The following is a 20,612-nucleotide window of genomic DNA, read 5'->3' on the forward strand; positions in this document are numbered from 1 at the left end:
TAACACCGGACGTAATGGTGGGGCGGCGCGCATTCGTCCTTCGTCATGCATGTCCCAGCCGCCTGTACACTTCTTCCAATTCAACCCCAGCTCTGTAACTGTAAATCAACATCACCATGTTTCAATTCACATCTCTCGTATCCAATCCGTTTGCATCACGGTCTACACCGCCAGAATCACCCCCAGAGCCGCCCGTCGTGTCCGAAGAAGCCGCGACCGCACCGGACCCGTTTCCTTTCCTTCGCCTGCCTTTGGAGCTCCGTGAACAAATCTACTCTGTATATTTCAGCCCTGCCGATCATCTCGTCAAGAGTACCGAACTAGAAGCCAAGGGTTTCTTTGGGGGCGTATACCAATGGGACTTTGATGTCCTCAGGGTAAACAAGCAGGTGTACGAGGAAGCAAAGAAAGTGTGGAGGAGAGAAAATGTATTTGTCAAGGTTGCTACACCCTGGCCTTCTGCGGGTATGTATAGGGTTTACTTGATGGCGACAGAAGGGGTTCCAGAGTTACTCGAACACACCGCGACGACACTCAGTGGAATTCGCGGACGCCGTGAGCTCCTCCCTTTTCTTCAGGATGCAACGCTGATATTCAACTTGGAGTCTTAGTGAACCACATCTCATCCGAGGGTCTCGTACCCATCGTGTGCACCGACGCCCGTGCCGACGCGTTTACGTCGTATCATGCCGTTGTACAGATAACCGCACCCTTCCATGGAGTTGTGCCTGAACATATGGTCGTTATGCTCGTGGATGATTTGCACCTGTTTACCAAAACGTGGTACTATAGTGCACTGTCGTATCCTATGCTCAATGAGCGGCTGTCGACTACCTTTGTCCTGAGGAATCCGTATGCAGAGTACAACGATGAAGAGGAACGCACATCAGAAGCGCAGGAGGAGCAAGAAGGTCTAGGGATCCCAATCTCTCTGCAGCGGAAACTCTTGTTACCTTTTGAACACGTCAAAGGTCTCCATGGAACAAGCATACACGGCTACTCCCCCGCGGTACGCAAAGAACTTGCTCGCCTCCAAGCCAAACCTGTACCCACGTTGCGCGAATCCGTTGAAAGCGCCACAGACTTCATGCTAGCTGGAGACGCCGCGCTCGCATCCTCGTCAAATGCCGATACCAATAGTAAAGACGACCCTGACGCCGAAGCTGCCAACCGAGAAGCCGCCCTACAAGCTCTCGAGCTCTACAGAAAAGCATTCCATGCAATCCACATTCTGATCCACGGACGCACACGCCGCGTCCTCGCAGACGACTTCTTCCACGATAGCATAACGTCCGGTCGTTACGCCGGTCAAACCGGGATAACCATACGCGTCGTACTACGCCTCAAACTCGTCTCACGAACCGTTGCAGCATACAACAAACTCGGTCAATGGGGTGAGGCTGCCTTCTGGGGCTTTCGCACGGTACAGATCCTGCAAGAATCGTTCAACACTGATTTCGAACATTTCTTAACCGACTTCATCGAGGGCTCTGATTCTGGTTTGATTTATGTACGGGCTGGAATTGCATTCTGGCACATGGAGAAGGACAAAGAGGCTTGGTTGGGAGAGCTGATTAGTTATGCTGATGAGCCTGTGGCTGAGAGTGGTCGGCTCTGGGCGGCGGCCCGGAGATTTGTTAAGCCTGCTGCGAGGGCAGATGTAAGGAAGGAGTTGCAGGATCATGGTGTACCACAAACGATGATCAACCTGTTTAGTGATGTAGCGACTAGGGAAGAGGCTGTTGAGAGTACCGTAGCTGATGATGGAAGTAGTACCAGCGAGGAGTAACGGTATTTGCGGTTAAGAATGCAGGCTTGTTCTACTACGAAGCGCATGTAGCCGTCAAGATCATCGAGGCTTCTCACAGACCATACAAAAACGACATCTTCGCATCCGCATATCTGGTTGAATCCAACCTCTCGGCCTCAATCTGCTCTGCACTCCTTCCCTCTGCCCAAATCATCTTTCTTCTATTAACAGATTTTAAGATGAACCTATACGCCGTGTACCCTATAAGCGCCTCGGCCACGAAGCCTAGTGTGGCGTAAAAAGGTGTCAGATATCTAGGCGCATATCGTTTCTTGTAGAGCTGTGAGCCGATCACGCCTGCGAGGTTGCCGAATCCGTTCACACCGAGAACGAGGGACCGTTTTCCAGGCTCGGGATTGTTGCCACTGAGCCAGGCTACAGTCAGGGGGGCTGAGATGTAGCTTCCGAAAAGAAGGATGCAAAGACCTGCGTACTGTGCGTGGTGGAACGGCGCGGCAACGGTGATGATCAGGCCGACGAGAGCAAAGAAAGTGCCAATGATGATGTGATAGCCCCGTTCTTTCCGGTGATCTGAACTAAGGGCAAAGAGGTATAGACCTACGGCACCGCATACGAATGGCGGTACGGACATCTATAGATATAGTCGCATCAGCCTAAATCACAGAATGGAGTATACGAGCAAAAGAACGTACCAAATTTGCGTCAACTGATGAGTATCCCAAGCCCTGCACAACCATAGGCATAAAGACGGAGAACGCCTGGCTGGGTACACTAGCACAGATATTGAAGAAGAGTAGAAACCAAAGTTTCCAGTCTTTGACCGTTTCAATAGCATCCCTCTTCGTAAGTCGATCCTGTTCTACGCCATCATCTCCGTAACTGTGTGCAACCCATTTAGAGTTGTCTTTAATGATACGCTGCACAGCGAACACTTGTTCATCGGCATCAAGGAACCAGCCTGATCCTGGTCCTTGCGGTAGCCAGAACCAAGCAATCATTGCAACAAATACCGTCAAGGCCCCTTCGATGATGAACAGGTACTGCCAATTATGCAGGCTGGTGCCGTTGAGATGGAAAATGCCGAATGCTGGTCTCGATGTTAGAAAAGCATTAGAGCGTACGGAAGATTGCAGGGCATACCAATAGAGCCCGAGAAGGCACCGGCAACAGCGTATTGTCCGTAGAAGAGTCCGATTCGCACAGCCATGTCATATCGGCCGTAGAAGGTGGAGAGATATGTGACGGCTGTAGGATAGAAACCCGCCTCGAAAGCGCCAATCATAAGTCTGACAGCAATGAGACTTCCCTTACCCCGGACAAAGGCGTGCGCCAATGTAGAAACACCCCAGCCGATCTGTCTTAGATTTAAAATTACATGCCATATGTGTTTACGGTAAACTTACCATTATAATGGTAATCCAGTGCTTTGCGCCCATCCATCTTCCTACAGCGGCCGAAGGAGGCTGAAGCAACACGAACGTGATGAAGAAAAGCGACACTGCTAGGTTAAGATCATCCGGGGTTGCGCCGATGTCTTTAGTGAACCCTGCATACGTTAGGACAGATCCTTTACGACCAGCATTCCGAAGATCTCACATACCTTGCGTCTCCGCATTTCCAACATTCGATCGATCTAAACCGTTAAACAGATACAGCAGGGAAAGAAATGGTAGCAGCGCAATGTCCATCTTCCTGTTTACGCGTTTTGACATGGAGCGCCCCTCAGGACTGGGGGCTTCCCCTTCTGTCGACATTGCAATCGCTCCACCCATAATGGTGGTTGAACTCATCACTGTAGAGTTGCTACTGCGGGAACAAGGGAGCAGAGGATCATCTTCTTGAATAAAATCCATAGTAAAGGCAAGTTCCGTAAAGTAAAGATGGCCAAGCTTAGTCACCTTTACCATTTTCCGCTTTCACATGTACGTAATTGCTTTGGTGAGGCTCAAAAACGGATCCTTAGCTCGCCTACAATGACCGATGTCGATATGTTACCGCCTCTCACCCCGTTGAATTTGCCCGATCAAAGTTGTATACAGCTTGGCTTGCAGCAGTCCATGGATCGGAGCGTGCCAGGCTAAGCTTGGCCAATCGGAGGCCTCCGCACAGGGAGCCATCCCTGTCCGAATGTGGGTTTCGACATCGACACCAAGGTGAGCCAAACGCGGTTCTGCAATGGTTGCTTATCTTGACGAGAATGGTAAAAGGGCAGCTTGGACATCGTTGCCTCATCACCCGCGGCGAGATCAGCCAACATGGAAAGCTCTAGAAACATCTTCTATGCACCTTCGGCATCTCGAGTCGCAAAACTTTATGCACTACGAGCCGGTTCCAAGTTATTGTTCCGTGTATCGATCATGGCGTCAGCAAACCCCTGATAGCCCGACGGGGTGGTAAAAGCGACTCCCTTGGACCGTTCGTAATCGAGGGTCACTGCATTGCCGTGATTGGTTGACGGTTCCGGGGGCGTAGGAGCGCCGCGGGGAAAACAAGCCTCTTGGATGCCATTCGCCCGGAGGACAATCCCGGTGAACCAATCAAATGAGTAAGCTGTTATGTAGCTTTAGCCCGTCACTTTGCATCCAGGTTCGCAGCTCCTGGTACACAGTACCCGCTGTCATGTTCGATGGACTTCCTTGGATTTCTGGGCCTCGCTGGGCACTGTACTGCGGTCCAGGAGTACTAATGACTAGGCCAGGGTCATTTCCTTGCTCGAAGTGTCCATGGCCATGAGACAGGTAGCGATCAACTAGAGCCTTGAGATCTTGCAAAACCTTGTAGCAGTCTCTGGGGTAGTTGGTACCCGTTCTTGACTCCTCCTCAAAGGTGCGCATGGCAAAGTCTATCTCGGAGGCATACACTGCGGTGTTGAGCAGAGCCGGCGAGGCTTCGGTGCTAGAAGAGTGAAGAATCCGATCTAGTATCAGGATAACAGCCGCGTTGAAGACAAAGTGCAAACCGGCCTGCAGTAGCTTCCTCGTTGACCGCAATCGTTGAGCTGACGACAAATTACGCTGAGCAGCCTTTGAGCAAGCTTGAACATATTTGCTATGCGCGTGTTGCTGCACAGACCATTGGCCGTTCATGTAGCGTTCAGCAACAGCTTGCTTGACAGCGGCAAGTAGGATCGGCCGAGTTGCGAGGACAATGAGCTGGTTCGAAGCTAGATGCAGAGAGAGGACCGCAGGATCAGCGTCTATGTGGACAGCTAGTACCGGTGGCAATTGCAGCTTCCAGTCTTCGAGCAATTCCAGAGCCTTATCCACGTGTAGGGTCGAATATCCACGTTGGTAGTGTCTCGGGGCGATTTTGAATGTTTCACAAACAATGTAGCCAGAGATGCGGGATAGCTCGACGTGTGCTCGGAGGCCTGCACACGGTGGCATTGAACTGAGGAGGTTAGTCATGCTTTCCGCTTCACCTACATGCAAATACTTACGGCACATCGCTTGGTAAAGGTAGCCTGATCGCTTCATCAAGTAGAGTCGGTGGGCGTCCCATCAGTACGGAAAGCCATCTATCCAATATATATAGGGTCCAGAAAGTGCGTTTACTCGCTTCGTCATTACATGACCTGAATGCCCCATGTATTATGGCGATATGAATTGCTAGGCTGACCTTGACGTTTGGAAACAAAGTCAGCATGTGCCTTGAGTGCAGCGCGTACATGGATTTTACTTACATATACGTAAGCTGAATCTCTGCGGTTGAGTTCGATTAAATAGAATCCCATAAGGGTCAAGACCGGCACATCATCCAGAGTGAATCGTACAGTATCCAAAGGGTTTCCAAGAAGCTTTCGTGCGCGCTTGAAGAAAGCCCCTCCCGCATGCTGGTCTGATCGATGGAAAGCCGCATGATCAACAGACGTAGCCAGGGCGAAGCAGACATGATAAAATGCCAAGCGTCGGTGAGTGTCTTCTGTCGTCATTGCACTCATCGAAGGGGCTGCAGATGTGGGAAGCTTGCTGAGATCGCCCCACCCTGTACGGTATCAGTGAAAGTACCAGCGATGACCGGCGCATAGCTTACAGTATATTCCGCCGGAGAGAAATTCACCGTTGCCATCTTGAATATATGCTCGTAGTTGGGCCAACATCAATGCCATATCTTCCTGATCGGGTAGCCATAGAGGATCCACACTTGGATTGGGAATTGGTCTCGAGTCGTAGGTCTGATATGTTCCGATTGAAGCAACGAATGAAGATCCATCCGCAGACTCAGGCTGGAAGGTTAAAGGAACTAAGGTAAGCATGAATTGTTTCAAGTAATCCAAAAATGTCGCTCCAGATGTTTCGCCAAAAAATCTCGGGGTGCCACAAGGATCAACAAGCAGGCGGCCGTCGTTCGCATCGGCTTGATCCAGTTCCACTGACACAGATAGGAAAGTCGGTGCGGTTGAACGCCCTGGCACGCCATGATCGAGCTGGCCAATGAGTTCAGCGGCTTCTTCAGGTGCGGCAATCTTGAACCCCGTCTCGAGTGCTGCACATCGCTTTCGCAAACGTTCGAGCTCGTCTCTCAAAGAGTGCTTATCCGATTCGGGTGCTGGATACTCGCATTGTCGTGAGGATTTGGTGCATCGCTGGCACGGCTGTTCTCCAGAACACCGAACCCGACGAACGTTGCACGCGTTGCATCTACCCTCTGCAGGTCAGCGATGAGTCGCAGAAGGCTTAAGCTTGGACTGCCCAGAACTTGAGTAATGCGCGCGTTCTCAGTGCTGCAAACGAGCCATGCTGACGTATGCAGACAACAAATGCTTGGGCGCCATCTATCGACATCTTGGTACCATGGCACCAAGAAACCGCGACCAATAACAAAGCGAAACACGGAGGCTGGGACTATACTCACGCTCTTACGACGCGCTTTCGTAATGACGGATCGACCTTGTGTCTTCTTGGATTAACAGGTAGTCGCTGTGGCTGGGGAGAGGAACTCTGGGAGGATGGTGTGAAGGTGGACTGCATCTCGGGCCGAACGGTTCAAGTTTGTCGCAGTATACCTGGTACTGCCATGGGTTGTGTGGAGAGAGATGTGGGTGAGGGACGGTAGCACCGAAGAAGGGAAGACGCGAGAGGTGCCGAAAGCGCGCAGCGCCTCTCGGACCCCACAAGCCTAGTTAAACGGCACGTCACCGCCATCGTTATGTTGAGATGTCTAGAGACAAGTTTACAACTGTCGCTTTCATAAAGGCGAAGAGGTAAGAATCGCCAATGCGATAAAAGAAACCTTTGCCACATGTTGATTCAGAATCACGATCCAATCATAGGATGTGGGTGTGCTTCCATGGCGAACGGCTGGGGGAATGGCAGGGTTGGTGGACTAGCCTGTGGGACCCTGCTGCAGAGATCATACCACCCAGCACCACAATGCATGCCTACATGGAGGATATGAGCGGAGTGTTAAATCCGTAGGTTTTTTCTTTTACATGAGCGTTAGTAATCATCATGGACATAGTTGTAGCTGTGATATTTTACGCTAGAACTACCGACGTATACAAAGCGCGCGCCAGTGGGGGGAAAGAAAAGAAAAGTTTGATATTAGAAGCTTCTATACCAGCAATGGGTATAGAAATCAGATTAGACGCGGCTGGGACATCGATTCATAGGACGCCACACGGTACGGATCGAAAGGAACCCGTGGGCCAATGCGTGTCAAGAATAGAAAAAGAAAAGAGAGAGACGAATTGCCGGTGAACGAGAACGCGACCTCGGCTTCGCCACGTGTCGTAAGGGCTCACTTCTCCAAATCCACGGCTAATTGCCACCTACAAGCCGTGCGTATCATGTATTTCGCCTCCTCTTCGCTCATCCAGTTCATCTCTTCATCGCCGTTCCACTTGATTCCTACTATCTTTCCAGCGCCCTCGCCCTTTGTATCCATGACCACGAACAGTTCTGCCACCTTCAGTCCAGTCCAACTTCGGTGGAAATGGACCTTCAGTTTTCCTGTCTGATCGGGACCCTCGCTATATATATACCACTTATCATCCATGTCCTTTGGTGCATACCCAAGATATAATGAGTATATTTGCGAGGGTGGGAGGAAGATATTCCATGAGGTTATGAGGGGCTTGCCAGGAAACGGCATGGTTGGTAAAGCACTTGGAAGCACGCGTCGCCGCGGTTCTGGAGATGGCGGGGGTGTAAACTCGCTGCGGACGTGTCGATTTGATGGTAGCTCGATGCGTTGGATATGTGCAACCATCTTGGGTTGTTGCGATTTCGACGCATCGACGGCTATGACAGTGCTCTTGTTTGCCGGCGACGGCGGTGGTGTAAGGAGGTAGGACGGTGCATGTGAAGGACGGCGCTGTAACCTTCTCGGCGATTGTGGATTGGGCGACTGTAAACTGGGCGAATATGAACGAAGGCCTTCGTTCATTAGAAAAGGCGACGGAGGAGCGTCGCCTCGATCTCGTCTTGAGAAGCGCCGGAATAGTGACTTCTTTCTAGAAAGCGGCTGTGGTGATTCGAGGGCCATTGTCTTCAGTATTACCCCACCTGCGATTCTTCTTATTATGTCCTGGCTGTAAATGGCAATTCTCCAATATGATTTCAACGGCGAAACGAGAGTATGAATCAAAGTAATAGGCTTGTCCGTCTCACAACGACAAGTGGGGAAGAGGAGGTGCACCGTGCAAGACAAATACGATGGTAGTACTCAGCCGCTCCCCTCGCGAGGGCTGAGTCTGGCTTTATTTAGCATGCACATTCCAAACTGCATGCGGACAAGCGAACACGCAGCAGCGCACCTAGATCCACTCCACAGGTACGAGAACTCCTGCATGGGGTGGGCTGGCAAGCCTGAGTAAAGATTATGGCGCGTGATCGGCCTGAGGATGGCTGGAAAGAAGTTCTGGTGGTGGGCCGGCTATGGCAAGCGTCATGACCCAAACTTTGACGCGGGAAGCGCACGGTCTTTGCTGAGAAGTGCCCGATATAGCACATCATCCTTCTCTTGGTCGAAGCGCCCATGGAACTTTATCATCGATTCGTTTAGTTCTCGGGTGAAACATTTCCTAGGCGTTTTCCTCCATTACGAACCTTCTCGTACCCTGGGTCGTGAGCGTGATGGCTGTGTTCCCTAGGATCCTTCGCATACGTGTACCTCCCCACCAGGGTCGCTTCGCCAGCCTGCAAGCACGGCGATCACATCGGCTCCTCAAAGCCGAGCGTGCCCACACACATAGGTTTCATACATATCGCGATTGCACAATCAAGCCAGTACAGATGACTAGTGTGTGTGCCGCAGATAGCCCAGTTAATTGCCTTTGGTGCCGCAGTCTTGGGTTTTAGCTACTAACAAGGTCTGGTAGGCCCAATCACAGTTCCTTTGTCACATCTCACGATCTGTGCTAAGCAAAGCTAACAATGGGTGGTTGGAACGCCAACATAGCTCTACGACATGATCGATGTGACGGGTGGGGCGATCGTGACCTGTACGAGATTAGCTGGATTCCCACGACAAAATCATGAGCACAAACGTGGCATAGGGTGTTCGCATCCTATTGAAGGCCAACAGCATGCCCCCGGAGAATTGATGGCGCAGTCTCTGGGTCGGCGTTTACACCCGCCTAGTCGGCCAGTTACCATAACGCTCTCCTGGGTATGCTGGGCGGAATGATCATTGATTCATGAGTTGAGCTCGTCATGATCATCAGAGCCCATCAGCTTGCTGGTGAGCGAACTCTACTATCATCTCTACAATAAGGTCTGGTCACACAGTTGCGAGCAACACTCTCTAGAGTGGCGGTATCCTCCAGTGGCCATATCCAGCATGTCCATGTACAAGAAACTTCAGGATCAGAGTGATGCGGGGTGACAGCTTAGTGTGAATGCAGTTGTGTGCCCATGGTACAAACGAGACGGGTACGACAGCCAGCCACACCTGATACTAGCCGGAGCTACTGGACAATTTGCCGTAGTCCGCATTGTTCGCTGTTCAACTACAGGCCATCTAGAACATCATGTAGTCCATCTATTGAGCGCCTACGAAAGTTCAGCCGCAAGGGATCAGCGTAGTACATCGCAGACAAAGTTGTCCAGACCGACCACAAGCTCAAGTCAGAAATATTCACCTTTGCAAGTATGACATTTGGCCTAGAACAAGCAACAGTATTCCATTGTCCAATCAAACAATCGTCTCTTTCTGGTCTGTTGACCATGGCTTATTTGATAGCCCAGATTCACTCCAACTTCAGCACGTTCACATCGGCGCTTGGAAAATCCACGCTACCCGGCATACATAGCGTACTAGAGTTGGAATACACATTATATTTGGGCCACATTCTGTTCTCGCATGACCAGCTCCCACAGTCGAGATCAAGGAGACTCCAGGCGGATAGAGCGTAGACGCCTTCGCTAAGGTCATTGTTAGTGATTGTGGCTTGTACACTGGAACCATGATTTGAAAAAGGAAGACCAGGCTACATCAGAAGGTAAGAAGAAAGACTTACTTCTCACACGACCAACTCATTTGCACAGTCAAGTTGTAGACCTTCGGCTCTGTCGTATCAAAATTGAAAGTCGCGCTAGTTGTCCAGCACCAGTTGTCGTCCCTCACTTCTCCTCCAGCAGGCGCGAAGTCGCATTCATAGCTGATAGAGGGACTGAAAATGGCGAAAGAATTCGAGTTCTTAGCACTACACGCAATAGCAACTCCAACTGCGCTGTTAATCAAGGTGAAGTCGAGAAGGCCTTGTCTCGGACCTTGGGCGGAGGGAGATACCATGAGGTAGTAAGAGGAGAACTTTATGATTTCGATGGAGAGGGAAGGGGAATCAGCTCCAGCTGCCGTAAAGAGGGAGAGAAGAGGAAGGATAGCGAGCACAATGGATGAGTGAAACATCATCACTGTAGGCTTCGTAGATTTGCCCTGAATGCGTGAAACTGGATGGCAATGTTGGTGGAGGCTGAATACAAGAGGTGACTGCCCAAGGCTATAAGTAATGTGATTGCGCAGCCTACTTCAAGTCGATAGTAATAAGTAATCCGCCAAGCATAGTTGGCAAGGTGACACGCCGAGAAGGAGTACTTTGCTACGAAAAGCCACCAGTTGCAAGACGGCGGTCGTGTCCTCTAGTTGAGGAATCGCTTGGCCGTACGTTGTTGCTGATCTTGATAGACATACCTGCCACATGTGCTACCTTTGGGAATGTCTGCTATATACAATTGGTACCATGGAGAGAGGAGCATTGAAGTACCTACAATCAGAATCTTTGGCGACAGAAAATGTTGGAAATCAAGGCAACATAGTAATCTTGCGCAAGTCTGATGTACGAACAGAGTCAATTCGGTCGTGTTATGGAAAAGCAAGCCCAGGTCCCAGCTTCGAAGTCAAGCACACCGTGTCCCGTAAGTTACCTACGGTATCCTCACTTGATAAGCTACCGGATGGTCGAGCATTACACATGCTAAGAGTTCAGTCCATCCTACTCCTTGTATGTGATAGTTTTCATCCTCAAAAACTCTTCAATACCCCAGTGCCCGTTGAATCGCCCAAACCCACTTGCCTTCGCACCACCATGCGGTAAAGTCCACTCATCATGCACTGTCATGGAGTTGATGTGAATAGCTCTGTGTCTCTTTGTTAGCGACCAGGTTCCAGAAGTAGTAACGTATGATCCACATTATGCGTTATTTGCAAAACTTACCCGCTTTCAATCTGCTTGGCAATGCGCAGACCACGGCCAAGGTTCTCTGTGAATACAGCACCAGAAAGACCGTAGTCAGTGTCATTAGCGATCTCGATAGCTTCCTCGTCGCTGGAGATCTCTATAACGGAGACGGATGGTCCAAAAGATTCGGTGTGGAAAAGCTCCATGTTCTTGTTCACGCCATCAACGATGATGGGACGCATGCGTGTTCCGGAGGTTTCGTTCGTCTCCGGGTGTTTTTCATCGCTTTCGTGGTCACCATGTACGACTTTGGCACCATTCTTGACTGCATCTGCGACAAGGCGTTTGTTCTTTTCTACACCCGGCGCAGCTACGAGAACCGGTGCGGGCTTGTCGCCGCCGAAGATACCCTCTACGGCGCCCTTGAAAGCTTCGATGAATTGTGGCTTGATGTTCTTGTGTACCAGAATGCGTTCCGAGCTCATGCAAATCTGGCCTGAATGTAGGAAGGCACCTAGTGCACATTGTGTCGCTGCTGTCTGCAAGTTGGCATCGTCGAGGACAATGGCGCTCGCTTTGCCACCCAGTTCGAGCAGAACAGGTTTGAGGTTCTTGCCAGCTGTCGATGCGATTATGCGACCAACGGCGGTAGAGCCAGTGAAGTTAATCTTCTTGATGGCGGGCTCCTCAATTAGGGCAGTGGTCACCTGCGCCGCATCCTCGGGACGATGGAAGAGGACATTGAGCGCGCCCGCGGGAAGGCCCGCCTCGCTCAAGGCGCTGCCAATAGCCCACCATGTGCGAGGGCAGAACTCGCTACCCTTTAGGATGCAAGTGTTACCCGCAGCGAGAGGGTACAGAATTGATCGCATACCAAGCACATACGGGGCATTCCTGGTACTCACATAAGTTTCCCATGTATGATCATGGATGGGAAGATACATACCAAGGTGCAATGCCCAACACGACCCCATACGGCTCTTTGACGATCAACGCACTAGTACCCTCCTCTTCACAGCTAGGAATATGTCCCATCACGGCGCTCAACCTTCCCGCCACATCTCTCAGCATATCCGCCATCTTAGGCACATTGAACCCGTTGCTGAACATGTCCGCAGCTCCAGTTTCAATCTTCATGTAGTCTGCGAATTCTTCCGCGCGCGCATCGATCACGTCGGCGGCTTTCAAGAAGATATTGCGTTTAGCGGAATGCTTCATCTTAGACCAAGTGGGGAAAGCAGCTTTTGCCGCTGACACGGCACTCTTGACATCTTCCAGAGAGGCGGCCGAAGAGGTCCATACTTGCTTGTGGGATGAAGGTGATGTTACAGGAAAAGTGGTTTTGGTTGTGACCTCCTTGCCGTTGATGAAGAGGGGTACAACATAGGACGGATCGGGCTTAACGACTGAGGGGTTAGACATTTTTTCTTTTGTATCTCACACTCTTTGTTGCTGTTGGTGAGGTTGGCGTTGCTTTTTCACAGTAGAAACAATGTAAAGAATAACGCGACGAGAGGTAGAAGTACCGGGTTGGATGGAAGAAGCTATCTCCATAGTATCCACATTACGTGCGCACCTGCTTCCGATCTCAGACCCTGAGGGCGCGCGCATGGCGAAATCGGCAATTGAGGAACGCGGTTCAGGGGGCGAGTGGACCGGCATGTGGAGACGGCACGGCTCAGAGACGAGTAGACGGAAGAAACCGACACATGAAAACCTCGGGAGGTGGACAAGATAGACGTAAATCATCTCATATATTGCCTCACGTAACAGCTTGCTCACTGGGCGAAAATATTGCGGAATAATTCCATGTCATCGTCACAGCCGCCAAGGCGGGGCTCCAGGTGCAAAATCTGGACGTTGCTTGCAAGGCGCGCGTGTTCAAGGAACGCCTTGAGGTTGTCTGTAATTTGTATAGTGCAGGTGTTCGTTAGCGACGGCTTATGCAAATGTACTACAGTCGCCGTTATTGCACTCTTCAGGCAGAGCTGTAATGACGTCAACTCTCTAGATCAGCGGGGTGTTATTGATGAACCTCCCGAGGTGTGATCGCAGGTAATTACTTCATTCAAACCAATTCGATCGCAATTTGTTTGAACTAGCGCTCAATAAGGGAAGACAAGTGTAGGTATGAGGTCGAAGGTTTATCCTTTCAAACCGATCGAAATTACTCGATACCATCAGGATTGCAGGCCTTCTGCGCACACACTACCTAGGTATATGTCTCTCACCGATTTTTGTTCCAGCTCAGAGACATGGTCTCAGAACTAGATAGCTCGAGTCTCTTGAAAAACCAACATACGCTCAATACGCTCCTGAGGACTTCAATAGTCTCAAGAAGCTATAATGTGAGTGTGTAGGTTGTTTAGAATGTTGGTGTTCACTTGCAGTGGTGATACACAAGCCTAACGAAGGAAACGAACCAGGGCACACTTTGTCTCAAACAAGTGTGATTCATTTCGATGTAGAAGCTCCAAGACTTTGGCATTGCGGTACTTTTTCGCTTATCCAGGAGAAACTCCTAATTATCACATTTTGGGTGGCAATAAGGATCAGCAAACAGAACCTAATCATATTGAGTTACTGCTCATTTCAAGATCGCTATGCCGAAATGATGCTCAGCAAAGGTAGCCATCATCGTGGGTATTGCTCTTACATTAATCATGATCGCTATACAGATCGATCTCATTTGACGAACGTGATGAATCTGTTGAGTCATCTTTCCAATCGGAAAAGTCCGCGTCCTCGTCGTCTCGTTCCACTACAAAATTTATGCCTTTTTCGACCGAAAAGAGTTCAACAAGGCGTTGCCAATCATACATCGCGGACGATGAGACTACAACTCGAACCTCCTTCAACCGAGGAACATGCGCAAGATAGGAAGAGGCCACATTGTCCAGAGCTTGAAGGTAGTGTTGGTCGTCTGTAGAAGGTCGAACAGGTGTTCGAAACCTCAGAAGCGACGCAGGCAATCTTTCCGTGATTGTGTCGGAGACTCTACTCATCATCATTCCTAATGGGCAGCTGAGCTCCTTTAGCGACACAAAGCCTTCGAGGCTGTCACGAAGATGAATTCCGCTATGTGTCCTTTCTTCTGCGATCGAGTCGCAGAAGATGTAAAGGGTCTCTAAGGAGGCCTTTTGACTATCCAAGGCTTCACACAACGTCTTCAATCGGTCTCCATTTGGTATCGGCGAGTCTGACAGGTGATCTAGACATACATCGTATCTGAATGTCTTTAGGCACCGTGCTGATGAGATCAACACTTCCAGAAGAAACTTAGTGTAGTAGGTACATTCCAGTTCAAGCTCGTCCAGATCGTTACAGGCTTGGGGAATAAGACGCTGCAGTTTGAGTGCCGTTCTTTCGCCGTGTTCGCGATGACTTGCGCATATGTTGCAATCCACCATACCATATTCGTGAACCTCGCGCAATTGCAGCTTTCGTAATGATTGAAGTCGGAACAAAGGTGCGACGTCACTCAAGGATGTCGTTCTTGCTTCAAGTTTGATTGATCGTAGATGTTCGAACCGATGAGTCTGTCTGGATAGAGTACCCGCTGCCGCCTTGCTTATGAGATCGAACCAGGCGCGGCGTCGCGATCGATCTCTTGCGATGTCTAAGATGCTGAGATGTGTGATATTCGGGATATACAATAACATCGCGTTTTGCAATGCTTCGTCGTTACTACGGTCTTCGTTGCATTGAGTCGCCCATTCTTTCCAGTCCGACGTACCAAGCGCGCGCAGTCCTTCTTTAATAGTTTTCTTGTCCTTCGCAGTTGGAGCATAACGCCGACCCTTGCGACATGTCCACAGGCCGAATGTGATGTCCACATCGTGAACAAATTCCGCAAGCTGCGGATTAAGAATCATAGTACGAAGAAAAGTGTAAGGCTCGCAGAAATGGCTATTGTACTTAGTGTAGAGCATATCAACGACAATCCGGTAAAAGCGCCGACTGGTCAATGCCAAATTGACCAGTGTAGGAAGTTGGAATTGGTTGAGGTCTATACCTGGTAGGTAGCCCAGTATTTCAAGAATCAACTCATCAGGAAGATCAGTCAACGTCGCAAGCGACCCAGCTGTACGAGATCTCAAGCCATTGTTCTTGAGTTTACGCTTGGTAGCGCGTCGACGCTTTGCATCTTGTGACGGAAGTAGCGGGAAGTCGCGCTCATTGATGATCGGCATTGTATGTGGCGACGCAGTATCATTGGGACTGGCGACAGGCGCAAATCGTATAAGGATGAGCAATATGGATCTCAGGCCTTTTGTGATTTTAAAAGGAGTATGCCAACTGAACTGGCGATTGCGAAACGGTTGAAGGGTGGCTGAAGTCAGTGGAAAGCAGGTGTTAGGCGTGTCAACACGGGTTTTGCGCTAAGTGGGCCTAATCAATCGACGCCCTACCCTGCTACCCTGCCCTTCGCCTCGTGGTTGACGGCAACACCTAACGCCCTCCAGGTTTTACAGCCGTGCAACCAATACCTCGCGTCCTTACCTTTCGCTACCTGGAATCTCTCTACGCGTCGCAAGAGCGCATTGGACACTTCCGAAGTGACCGCTCTACAACGAAAACCTCGGGATCGAAGGTATCGTTTCATCACTCGAAGCTGCGCCACCCGTTCCATCTAGTTCGCTTTCTTCGCCATGGAGCGCCTATCAGAAGAATTGCTAGACCACATAGTGTCTGAAGTCACCAACCCTTTGCCGAGTAGACATAAACCACTCTACAACGACCTTCTCAGCTTATCGATGGTATCCCGTAAATTTTGTCGCATCGTAGAGCCGTATATCTACCGCTCTCTGATCATGACCGCGAATAATGGAGAAAAATTGTTACGAACAACGAACACCCGTTCTGAGCTGCTACGACACGTTCGGGCCGTTTTCGTGGAGCAATATTGTCATGTTGCTGATGAGATTCGAGACTTCATCATGCACCTACCCAATCTGCAAGAGCTGGACTTGGACATCATGGGTTCCTTCAAAGAATGTGGGCTATCAGATATCGTACCAGTATTGAAGTTACGGACCGTGACCACTCTGCGCCTCTCCGGTGTTGCAGCGAGAGAAACCGTGGCAATGTCTTTAGACGACTGGAAGTTCGAGAACAATACGGTCACTAGCCTGGACCTCTCTTTCTTCGAGCCACAGGATGGGGAGGAACTCAGTGAAAAAATCCGGATCTTCGCGGCGGTTTTCCGCAACTTAAGATCTTTGAAGTTGCACGCCAACTACCAGTGGAATACTCACATTCCTATTTTGACTGGCTTTACGTTCCGCTGCCTCGTTTACTCATTCAAGCACGCCTTCGAGACAACTCTTCGCGAATTTAGCTTTGGGTACAACGATGATTATGGCCATTCGGAAGAGTTTGAGGCCTTAGGCCACAGTCTCGGTGCAAGGGAAATACTGAAAGCGTCGCGGCTAGAGAATCTCAAGATAGACACAATCTGTTTGCAAAAGGCTAACCAAACAAACAAGCTAAGGAGTCTGTTACTTGAACCTTCGTGTCTACCTACGTCCTTACGTACACTGTACGTGCGTCATATCGTTGCCACGGGAAACCTAAATCCCGAGGAAAGGAATCTCATGCACTCAGACGAAGCTCAGTGTTTGTCACAGCTAGTGAATCTTGCGTCGCGAAGATCGCGTTTTCCTAATCTGCAGAAACTCACACTAGCAATATCCCTACCTCCATTTTTTGAAGAGGTTGCTTCCAGGGTTGTAAAGATTCAAGCCCGGAAAGCTAAAGTGCAGTTGGAATTAATGTTCATGTAAAGTTATGTGTAGAGCTGCAGCAGCTGCGATCGCTGACGAATGATTAGGCCTGAGCGGGACCACGTCAGCCATGATGTCTCCAGAGCTTGGCCCGAGTATGACCATGCTCGAGATCCTCGGGATCCATCCTATGATTCAACGATCATCCATCGCTCCTAGCTGTGATTTCTTCACCACATCCGCGACTATCACCAACAATATCTTGCATACCGATGCTGGTTTACATGCAAGCTCGGATCTCTGTGGCTGTACTGTCGACAGGGCTGGCGAGCAGCGGGGCCTCTGACTACTGTCTAGGTGGATTGATAAACAATGTCGAAACTGTGCCACAAGACTCGGTCCTGAGAGTAAGCTCAAACGACGTCCGAGCTGCAGTGCCCCAAAGATCGCCATCGGCTTCATGGGAGGAAGATCGCCGGATTCGAGCGCTAAAATCCGATTGGTTGTCTATACGAGGTTACGAATCCATTCAGCCACCTTCGGCGCCAACATTGCGAAGCCGCAGCGACGTATCGCAAATAGTGCTGGAAGAGTCGGGTAATGCAGTTTACGAATACGCGTACAACTGGATCAGACAGAGCCTAATCTATATAAGTGCCACCCACCGACTTAATGCCGTGTCCATTCCACACATACAGGAAACTATTAGGTCCAGCAAGATTCGACAATCCACACTTTACAGTATAAAACTCTACTGTCTTCACAGCAGTAACCCCGTATCTCCACAGTACCATGTGTCGCGCACTTACTCTCTCCACGTCGAAACGGGACCAAACTACACCAAATACAGCAACCGCTAAACAACCCATTATCGGCGGAAATCTCAAGACAGGCCTCGAAAAGCTTACACGGGCTGTAGAACGAGGAGTCGACCGTCAAATCTTGAGCGCTCAAGTGCGGACTTATGGCACACCTCCGTCGTCCTCTCAATCCTCGGAACAAACAACGAACATTGGCTCATATAACACGAAACCGATTATCTGAGCGACGAGGGGACTTTATTGCATAAACCACTATCTCCATGACGACACCGAGGGCCTGCGAAGGCTCGAACTCTGAAGTACAAACATTGTCCCTGGATCAGAAGACCAGTATTATCGTGTACGAGGATCGATCTGGGTCGTTGCATATTATGTTTGTATACAACATATCGAGAGGATAGTCGTGTTGGTAAAAAGAGCTGCAGAGTAGTCTTTGTCGGTTGTAAGATAAGTTTATGTGCATTCATGTAACATTCGATGGCAATCGCTTGTATTTTTAGTGCGTTTCCAAACTTTAGAACCCCTTTACCTTTCCGATATTCTTAACAAGATTTGAACGTGCTAAGCTTGTCCTTTGAGTCAGTCCAATAGTGCAGTATGAATCGAGATATCACAGCCTGAGCCACTTAAGAACACAGCAAGGATAAGTAGGAGAGATTGACGATTCTAGTGCGCACATTTCACATGCGTAGCCTGATAATGTTATTGATGTTAGAGAAATGAGGAGTGGCAAGTATCCTAAGCGGATTTGCACAACGTCGCAAGCTTAGAATGCCGTTGTACTCCAAGTGTCACATTCGTCGTATTGCGGCAGCCCAAGAACAATTGCACCACGGAGCAAAATAGCCAGCTACTGCCGTGAAGGCAGAGAGCAAGAGAGTTCGTAGTCTAGAGTTGCGAGCCCCACTCGGGTTACCGCTGTCTGACTCCACCCACATCCACATCCCTTGGCTTGAGGTTACCGGTTGTATTCTCGTGGTCGGACTCGTAAATTTATAAAAAGTATATATTTGTACCAATCTTTCACGACTCCATCAATTGAACATTAGTTCAATCACCAGCATCGGTGGTTTAGTGGTAAAATTAGCCGTTGCCATCCATCACAGGACAGTTTCGGCTAGCCCCGGGTTCGATTCCCGGCCGATGCATTTTGCTCTTCGCATTCTTTTTTGCATCTACTCCTGTTGTCAGAGGTCGTGGTAGTTCAAGAGCATCGCAAATGGCCGGGTGAGTTTGGAGACATGAGACGCAATGACCTTGCGCACCTGATGTTTTTGCCAAACCTACAAACATCGTACACCATAGTTTTTCTGCCGATACCACAGCACCATTGCGAGCATTACGATGGGCGCATGATCTTAAAGTTGTTAGGGTGGCTTGCAACTACAGATTATCATTAGATGGCAAGTGGCGGACCTCTATACACACCATCGGGCTTATACTACAGGAAAGCAGAGACGCATTCATATAGCTACTGATATAGGAGTACAGCGTCGCATCGTTGCCGGAACAAACGTCCCTCGATATGGATGCTTGTTGTGAATATCCTGCCTTTCTAGTGGCCGAAATCCGCAATTGGCACAACAACCGCCTACCAGATCTGGGATGTGATGTTGAGAAGGAGCCTACCACTCTATATGTGTTTCCAACCTTTGTTTGTGCACTGAGAGAAATAGGTATGGTACTCCGTCTCATACTATCGGGGTGCACGCAGACGGCTCGATATACATTCCCTTACTGGGCGATTCCCATTTGACGAGTCCACTACGACCCCAAAGCTTGTTGCAAGAAGCTTCCACATTATCATACCAATGCACCAGCTGTTCATAGTTGGCATGACAGTGAACGCAACGAGAGCTATGGAAGGGAGTGGTAGACTAAGCCGCATTCAGAGCTAGCGCCAACCACCAGTGCTAAGCGACACTCGAAATTCCCCAGTGTCGCAAACCGACGACATCGACCACCAACGAAGCCTCAACCAAGACCACCCGCCGTCAACACACAAATCGATCAAAATGGAGAACGAACGCGGAGAGCTCGTCGACCTTTACGTCCCCCGCAAAGTAAGCCAAATGCCTGCAATCGCAATGAATGTCTGCTAACATGATACAGTGCGTGAGTATCCCACGACTAGCTACCTGACCCCGAAACGCGATACTAATATCCTCCAAGTCGGCCACCGGACGCATCATCAGGGCCAAGGACCACGCCTCTGTCCAGCTCAGCGTTGGCAAGGTTGACGAGAACGGCCGCTACACCGGCGACAACCAGGCCTACGCCATCTGCGGTTTCGTTCGCGCCATGGGTGAGGCCGACGACAGCTTCAACAGGCTCGCACAGAAGGACGGCTTCCTCAAGTCCGTCTGGAGCGCTAGCCGGTAAATGGTTGGGGATATGGAGTTGAGGTATGCACATTGCGACTCGGGCGAGGTGTCTGGGCTGCGGCTGACCGGGAGCAGGAATTCGGAATCTGAACTGCCCTTCGAGGGCGCAGGCATGCATTTCACGGCGACTTAAGCCTTCATTTCCTTTCTCCTGCGGATCAACGATATCACGAGGAATGGGAACCGGTTGAGACATGAATACCATCAAATTCACAAACCCTGTCACGTCTCATGCGCCTCCGCAGCCTCCGCCAAGACTCGGCTGTGATGTGTACTGTCGAATTTGTG

The 20,612-nt window shown here is 50.0% G+C and overlaps 8 protein-coding genes across 8 annotated transcripts; 3 read left to right on the forward strand and 5 right to left on the reverse strand.

The window, feature by feature from the left end:
- Positions 1-116: 116 nt before the first annotated feature.
- Positions 117-1,789, forward strand: AA0111_g5958 (hypothetical protein; the record flags this gene model as incomplete). Its single annotated transcript, XM_028652127.1, has 2 exons — positions 117-465; positions 612-1,789. The coding sequence occupies 2 exons, from the start codon at positions 117-119 to the stop codon at positions 1,787-1,789; spliced, it is 1,527 nt and encodes a 508-aa protein (XP_028506520.1).
- A 73-nt stretch (positions 1,790-1,862) lies between these two features.
- On the reverse strand, positions 1,863-3,543 carry AA0111_g5959 (hypothetical protein; the record flags this gene model as incomplete). The annotated part of the gene is made up of 5 exons (XM_028652128.1): positions 1,863-2,402; positions 2,464-2,858; positions 2,912-3,125; positions 3,175-3,317; positions 3,372-3,543. 5 exons carry the CDS (start codon positions 3,541-3,543, stop codon positions 1,863-1,865), a joined length of 1,464 nt encoding a protein of 487 aa, XP_028506519.1.
- Positions 3,544-4,308: 765 nt separating this feature from the next.
- Positions 4,309-6,026, reverse strand: AA0111_g5960 (hypothetical protein; the record flags this gene model as incomplete). Its single annotated transcript, XM_028652130.1, has 4 exons — positions 4,309-5,161; positions 5,211-5,389; positions 5,454-5,755; positions 5,804-6,026. 4 exons carry the CDS (start codon positions 6,024-6,026, stop codon positions 4,309-4,311), a joined length of 1,557 nt encoding a protein of 518 aa, XP_028506339.1.
- Positions 6,027-7,510: 1,484 nt separating this feature from the next.
- Positions 7,511-8,257, reverse strand: AA0111_g5961 (hypothetical protein; the record flags this gene model as incomplete). The annotated part of the gene is made up of 1 exon (XM_028652131.1): positions 7,511-8,257. One exon carries the CDS (start codon positions 8,255-8,257, stop codon positions 7,511-7,513), a length of 747 nt encoding a protein of 248 aa, XP_028506340.1.
- A 1,705-nt stretch (positions 8,258-9,962) lies between these two features.
- AA0111_g5962 (hypothetical protein) lies at positions 9,963-10,627 on the reverse strand (the record flags this gene model as incomplete). The annotated part of the gene is made up of 2 exons (XM_028652132.1): positions 9,963-10,137; positions 10,233-10,627. 2 exons carry the CDS (start codon positions 10,625-10,627, stop codon positions 9,963-9,965), a joined length of 570 nt encoding a protein of 189 aa, XP_028506337.1.
- A 580-nt stretch (positions 10,628-11,207) lies between these two features.
- On the reverse strand, positions 11,208-12,815 carry AA0111_g5963 (Vanillin dehydrogenase; the record flags this gene model as incomplete). Its single annotated transcript, XM_028652133.1, has 3 exons — positions 11,208-11,352; positions 11,430-12,287; positions 12,340-12,815. The coding sequence occupies 3 exons, from the start codon at positions 12,813-12,815 to the stop codon at positions 11,208-11,210; spliced, it is 1,479 nt and encodes a 492-aa protein (XP_028506338.1).
- Positions 12,816-17,911: 5,096 nt separating this feature from the next.
- On the forward strand, positions 17,912-18,163 carry AA0111_g5964 (hypothetical protein; the record flags this gene model as incomplete). The annotated part of the gene is made up of 1 exon (XM_028652134.1): positions 17,912-18,163. The coding sequence occupies one exon, from the start codon at positions 17,912-17,914 to the stop codon at positions 18,161-18,163; it is 252 nt and encodes an 83-aa protein (XP_028506343.1).
- Positions 18,164-19,955: 1,792 nt separating this feature from the next.
- AA0111_g5965 (hypothetical protein) lies at positions 19,956-20,322 on the forward strand (the record flags this gene model as incomplete). Its single annotated transcript, XM_028652135.1, has 2 exons — positions 19,956-20,003; positions 20,113-20,322. The coding sequence occupies 2 exons, from the start codon at positions 19,956-19,958 to the stop codon at positions 20,320-20,322; spliced, it is 258 nt and encodes an 85-aa protein (XP_028506344.1).
- Between the last annotated feature and the right edge of the window lie 290 nt (positions 20,323-20,612).

The sequence above is a fragment of the Alternaria arborescens genome, assembly GCF_004154835.1.
Source record: "Alternaria arborescens strain FERA 675 chromosome Unknown contig_12, whole genome shotgun sequence".
Lineage (NCBI taxonomy): Eukaryota > Fungi > Ascomycota > Dothideomycetes > Pleosporales > Pleosporaceae > Alternaria > Alternaria arborescens.